This window comes from Fukomys damarensis, unplaced genomic scaffold (assembly GCF_012274545.1).
Source record: "Fukomys damarensis isolate Sample0158 unplaced genomic scaffold, DMR_v1.0_HiC HiC_scaffold_37, whole genome shotgun sequence".
NCBI classification, from domain to species: Eukaryota; Metazoa; Chordata; class Mammalia; order Rodentia; family Bathyergidae; genus Fukomys; species Fukomys damarensis.
In genome coordinates this window covers 19656944-19663641 of record NW_022900949.1, presented here as the reverse complement: position 1 = coordinate 19663641, position 6698 = coordinate 19656944, and the positions used below count along the sequence as shown (strand labels likewise).

The 6698-nt window shown below is 48.3% G+C and overlaps 1 protein-coding gene across 1 annotated transcript in view; it reads right to left on the bottom strand.

Annotated features, from left to right (window-relative positions):
• Window positions 1–570: 570 nt before the first annotated feature.
• Window positions 571–6698, bottom strand: part of Arhgap21 (Rho GTPase activating protein 21) — a 79095-nt gene continuing 72967 nt past the window's right edge. Inside the window, exon 25 of the mRNA XM_033759661.1 lies at window positions 571–816. Within this exon, the coding sequence (XP_033615552.1) occupies window positions 571–816 (246 nt within the window). The remainder of the gene's footprint in view (window positions 817–6698) is intronic.

The window sequence follows — 6698 nt, the reverse complement described above, 5'->3', positions numbered from 1 at the left end:
TGTGAACAGGTCCTGTTTTGCTAAAATGCATCTTTGTCGTCTTTCAAGGTGACCCCTTGGTTTCTTCTTTATTCTGCTAACGTGGCTGATGACCGTGATCTGGTTTCATTATTACGCTTAACCCACTGACAGAGCTGCATGTATCACAGTGGCCATAGAACACACGGCTCTTGTGACAGGCTTACGTGTTTTATTGTGGTCCCTTCACCTACTAGCTTTGGGGCCCTGTATACGTCCTTAAATTCAGTTTTAAGTTTCCTGTTTCTATAAAAGATATAAATTCTACTATCTGGCTCATGAAATCGTTATGAGATTTAAACCGGATCCTATCGCAAAGTGGTTAAATGCCCCACGTATGGTCAGCACTCGGTGATGTTGGGAGTTTCGTTTGTGCGGTCCTGGAGGTGGGCCGCCCGCTAGTCGATGCAGTCGCAGCGGTTCTGCTGCCCTGTGTGAGTTATTCATGTGCACAGATCCTGGCGGGGTCACTGAAGCTCAACTGTAACCCAGCAAAACCAAAACCAACAATCCCCAAGCTGTCCTGTCACCAAGAAGGGCCAGGCCCCTCCTTTAGCGGGCGCCACTGAGTCCTCCCCCGGTGGCGCTCTCCCGCGCTGCGGGCATCGGCAGAGCCGGAGGAGTAGCTGTTCCACAGCCACGCCCCAGGTGTGGGGACCCTGGAATTCTCTGACCAAAGGCCCAGCGCCCGCAGCCAGGGACCGTGAGAGCTTCGGTCAGGATCCACTGCCCGCTAGAGGGGAGCTCCAGGTATGGATTCCTACAGTGGGGCTTGCTGGCCGATGTGGCTGCGGTGGGCTGCCCGTAAGAGTTTGTGGAAACAGACTCGCCCAGCAGAAGCATCGGTAGGTCTTATCAGCTTGCTTTACAGCTTTCGTGTGCGCAGGCACATAGCCGCACACCTCCAGCTGGGCTTTGGTCCCTCACCCTGCAAGTCGGTTCCCAGCCCAACTAGGAGTCCCTGTCGTGCTCTTTGGGGCATCCAGCGCTCCTTCTCATCCCCAGAGCTGCTCGCCCTCTCCTGACCGGAAACATTCTCAGGGAGGCAGGGGGAGTGTGCAGAGCAGTGGAGGGAAGAGGTCTCCCCGAGGGGCCCCTCAAAGAACAGGGCTGCCAAGTGAGTCCGAGGCTCCAGCCGCCCTCAGCAGGGCTTGTCCCAGGCCAGCAGGAAGCAGCCAGCACCCTGGAGGGTAAGAGGCAGAGAAGGAAGGAAGAAAAGCAAGGTCCCCGGAAGGAGGGGCCTGAAGGCCAGGGAGAAGGAAACATGCTCTCCGGAAGCACAGAAGGGCCCACTTCTGACTCAGGAGCGCAGCTGGGAAGGGCAAGGGGTGCACGCACAGGAGGCTTCGCGAGCCCCAGTGAGCTCTCTGGAAACCATTCCTCACCTCTACTAAGCCGTGCCCAAGAACATGGGTGCTACAGATTACCCTGGACGCCTGAAAGTGGCCCTACCTTGATTACAACAAATTATAATCCATTTACACGATTCCTCCATCTGTGGGCTTGGGCGCCATGACGGGTCCTTGAAGGCCCATACAGGGACAAAACTCCGCCCTCCACCCGCCAGGAGGGGACTTGACCCACACTGCAAGGACTTGCTAGGCTTGTCCAAAGAGCTACTCTTCCTGTAAAAGTCACACAAGTTCTGTAGACCGGCTTCTTAGGGCACTGAACTCTTCACTGGCCTGCTCCCACCCTGACACTTTCACTTTTACTTCTGTGTATCCTGCACAGTTCTTTGAGCTAGATACCAAGAACCAAGGACAGCTAGAAGCCAGACAACCCACAGATTCAGAAGAGAGCCAGGCCTGGGGCCTCCAGATCTCCCACCCCCAACCCCGAAGTTCTGTGGCCAGTCAGCCTCTGTCGTGCACAGCAGGGCTGGTTGGGGAAGACCAGAAGCTGAAAGGTGGTGATGCGGGAAGCGTGCAATCCCAAGGCGGCTGTGGCCCACTGTACTTTGGAAGGACAGAGGACGAGGAATGAAGCAGATGTCCCCATGGAGGGCGGACGTCTGGTTAGTGAGGGTGTCGAGCGCCCCCAGAAGCAAGGTGGGTCGGAGTGCTTGGTGCCACCCGTCCCTGGCAGCTTCTGAGGCCTGGGCTGGTTCCAAGGCACCAACAGCTTTATTCCTGAGATAATCAGAGTTGTTGCTTCTGAATAGAACGAGCTACCTTCTGGCATGTTCTAAGGGGCCCCAGGAAGTCCTGCCCAACGAGTCCCTAGCTTCCTGGAGAATTTGTTCGCGGGAAAGCCAAATCCCTCTGTACCTGAATGACCCCAGGTTGAGGATGGGAATGTCTGCCAGCCAACAGTAACAGAGGAACCACAGGGCTGTAATGAAAGCCCTGATCCCCTCCTTATATTGCCGGTAAAGAGACACCAGGGCTACAGTGGGTGGTCGGAGTGGTTTGCTTATGGGGAGGAAATTTGCCATTTCTCCTCCTAAAAATTCATGAGAAGGGCAAATCTGGAATGTAGCATATGGGCAACTTTTAGTAGGCTTCTTCAAATAACATATTTTGGCCAAAACAAAGAGATAATGAACAAGTCATAAATTTAAGGATCTGATTGCTTATAAAAAAAGTGGAGGGAGTTGGTCTTTTCTTGTGGGGGAGGAGTAAAAGATACAGTCTTAAATGGCCAATCCTTATTTACCTTGGTTAAGTTTCTTGGTGAGTGATTTAAATCACACAAGAGTGAACTAAATCAATAAGATCTTCATACTATAGAGACCAAGCTTGGAAAAGATAAGCTCCTAGCGTTCCTGAAGAACTACCATACTGAGTGAATTCACCTCACGTACCACCCTTTATCTGACCCCTCTCTACCAGGGCCAGCTGCTGCCTTACTTGCAACGAGAGAGAACCCTGCCCCTCATACGTGCTGGTCATCTAGCTTTATAGTGGTTCTGTCTGTGTTGTTCCTGGAAGGCTTTTATTGTGACTTTTTAATGGCACTGGGGTTTGAACACAATGCCTCTCTGGTTAAGATAAAGGTTCCTTAAACAGAACTCACCCGTGACTACTGTGTGACTTTATCAGCTACTACAAATCTTATGCTGACTTCCAAAGACAGACTAAGTCGACATAAAATGTCTGTAGGATTCCTTTTCTCCCTTCGTCTTCAAAAATCAGCTTTTGGGTGTTTTTCAGAGGAGAGTAAACACACTCTTTGGGTTTGCTGAACTAGGCATGCCATGACAGATGTACTTGTATTTGCCTTTCCAGATCAAAGGTGATGATGGTGAAATTGTAAGTCTAGTGTTCTGGTCTGTATGACTAGGAATCAGATGTGTTTTCTGGGAAAATGAGTCATGATCAAGTATCAGTATAAACGTAAGATTACAGAATCTGATCTGCCATTATTGAATTATGGCAATTGCTGGACCCAAATACAACAGAAAACACACATAGTAACTGCAAGGCAGGGTTTACTGTCTCCCTCACTTTACACAAGGTAACAAGTGAGATCCCAAACGGACGAGGCTGTTTTGAGAAGCCATTGCACACAACTTCTAGAAATGAGATAAAATGAGTGAAATTTAAAATTTATGAGACAAATTACAGATTAGACCCGGCTGAAAGTAACTTAGAACTTACCCATGATGCAGCACAGAGAAAATGAGAAGTGAAATAGGAACAATGAGGCAAGGGATCTGGAGAGTGCATCAGGCTTAACAAAAGCTTCTGAAAGAGACTAGCAAGGCCGCCAGTCAGTGTGAACGAGGGACCGGCAGATCTTCCAGAACTCAGAAATGGCAATCGATCCCTGGTTCCAAAAGTCTAAACAAATCCCCAGCATACGAAACCCAAGCCCAGGCACACTGTAGCAAAGGGTCCCAAGACCAAACACATGGGATCTTAAAACCACCCGAAAATTTAAAAAGATTACACAGACAGCAGTACCAGAATCAAGAGTAAATCAGCATATCCAGATGTGGGGCGGAAACCTTGCCGTCAACCTAGAACGGTGTATCTTAGAGTGGTAAGTCCAGCTATGCATTCTTTCAGGGGTGAAAGCAAAATAATTACAACCAAAGATAAGCCCTAAAACTTACCTGCGACTCTCGTTAAAGGGGTTTCTGAAGGTCATTCTGGCAGAAGGAACGTGATCCTAGGAGGCAGGCCTGTGATGCAAGGGTCAGGATCCATGAGAATGGTATGTTCTAAGCACTGATAGTGACTCAGACAGTAATACTGTCCAGTTTGTGCGGTAAAAAAGTAAAGTTCCTGAAAACGTTAGAATGTAAGCTGGGACAGAACTAGAACTGAAGAAGACTTAGATCTTTGTGTTGCTTGAAAGGAAGGTACAGCTATTGACCACGTGTTTAAAACTGTGCAGTTTAAATAAAGTTCCTAGGGCTGGGCCTGGTGGTGCGCGTCTGTAATCCAAGCATGTGGGAGGCTGAGGCAGGAGCATTGGCAAGAGTTCAAGGCCAGGCCACCTTGGACTACAGTGAGACCCTATCAAGAAAAAAAAGCAGGGCCAAGGACTTAGCTCAGTGGGCCACCGCCTGCCTCCCAAGTGCAAGGTCCCGAGTTTGATCCACAGACCAAAAAAAAAAAAAAAAAAAGTTTCTAGGATATCCCCTGAAAAAGGATATGTTAATTGGATAATCAGACACACAAGCTCAAATATCATTAATTTTCTCTTACGTGAGAAACCCCAAGTAAAAATAAGGAGCAAAATAAAAGATGATAGGGAACAGGGAGCTAGATCTTTGGCAAACGAGAAGGGGAACAAAAAATGGACAGAGGTGGAGGGGAAGGAACACACGGGCTGGTGTGTTGAGTCCACACGCCGACTCCCCGTGATGAACAGAATCGTGTACTGCAAATGTGCACTGAGACAAAAGAGGATAGAAATTGAGTAGAAAGTGGAGATAGCAAATAATCCAAACTAAAGGTGGAAAAAAATTTTAAAACCATGCAATTCAGCAGATGGAAACAAACTAGTAAGTACTTACTTTCAGTGGAAAAAACATGGGAGTTAAATGACATAAAACTATGTCAACTAATTTTTTAAAAAACAGAAGGAAAAAGAAAAATGCAGCTATGTAGTGTTTACAAAGAACTTAGAGACAAAAGTTTAAAGGGTAGAAAAAAATATAGAAAATATACAAACCAAAACGAGGCCAGCATAGCCAAATGCAGACGAAATAGACTTTATGTAGAGATTGAAGAATCAGGAAATGATACAACTTTAAACAATCAAAAGTGGCCTTCTAAGAGACAGACAGGAAATTACAGCATTTTTAAGCCTGTAAAAGGAAACACCAGGAACCAAAGAAGAGCAGAAAGTGACCAACTCGTCCCGAGGGCAGCCTTCTCACGAGTGCTGGAGTTCAGGACTCAGCAAACAGCCTGCAAACAGACACACAGAACAGCGGGCCTGCGAGTGGAGACTGCACTTTTCCAGGCCCCGGAGAACCCGGAAAGCAGCTCCACTCTCGAGGGGTTCACATTGCCGCGGCCCACACGCGAGCCCTCCTCAAACGGGGCGGCGTTTCTAACTCCTTTAGCTGCCCTCTCCATAAGCGCCTACAGTGGGGAGTTGCCAGCCCTCAAACTCCCTGCTACTCCCGTGCCGCCTCTTCAGCACTGCAGCCTTGGCGCCAGTGCTGCAAAATGTTTTTACTTAAAAACATATGATGTTGGAAGGACTCACGTGCACAATGGCTCTTCTCGAGTGAATCTGAAAGGGTGCATACCATCTATCCTGGGGGGATTCCAAGAACACCTTCTCAAAGCATTTTCTGTATTGCGTGGTTCAGAAAAGCAAGTGATAAAGGCCGCAGACGTATTACTGAGCCAGAGCTCTGTTCTGAACCTGCCCATTACCTCCTTTCCTAAACAACCATGCTGCTATGCATGGCAGTGGCTGTCAGAAATTTTCCTTAAGCATCATAGAGAAAATCATTTCTGAGGGCTGGAAAGCCCTAACAGACTCAAGGCCAGACAGACTGGTTTTAGGGGCACCTGAATCTGCTTATTCCTTTAAACAAACCACCTTTCTTGGAGGTGGCGACTTACGCCTCAGGTTGCTCCAGTAATATTTATGCAGACGACAGGAAGTGAAAGTCCCAGAGTCTGAGGCCTTCTGTAAATAACCAGTGTTGAAGACAAGCCTTTGTGAGAGCCCTCTCAGGTTTATTTCCAAATCCACTTCGTATTCTGTCTGATGACCTAAACCTGGGACGGTAGTCAAGGGCGGTTCAGCACACCAAGCGCCCTAGAGCCGCGGTGTTTCAGAGCTGGACAATGTGAGCTGGCACTGCCCAGTCAGAGCAGCGGCAGTGTCTAAATGGAAGATTTGGTGGGCACGGCAGCGACCTTCAAGTGTGGCTGGGTTATTCTGTGGAAACTTCATTGAATTAAAAAAAATTGTTTGGTACCCTGGCCTCAAATTTTGCTTTTTGTTTTTGAGACAGGGTCTCATTACATAGTTCACTGACCTGGAACCCACTGTGTAACCCAGGCTTGTCTTGAACTTGCAGTGATGCTCCTGCGTCAGACTCCCCAGTGCTGGGATTATAGGCGTGCACCACCACGCCCGGCCGGAATTTTAAATTTATAAATCAAAGTTGATTGGGCCAGGGATTTAGCTCAGTGGTGCCACTGCCTGCCTCGCAAGTGCAAGGTTCCCCAGTTTGATCCCTGATTAAAAAAAAAAAAAAA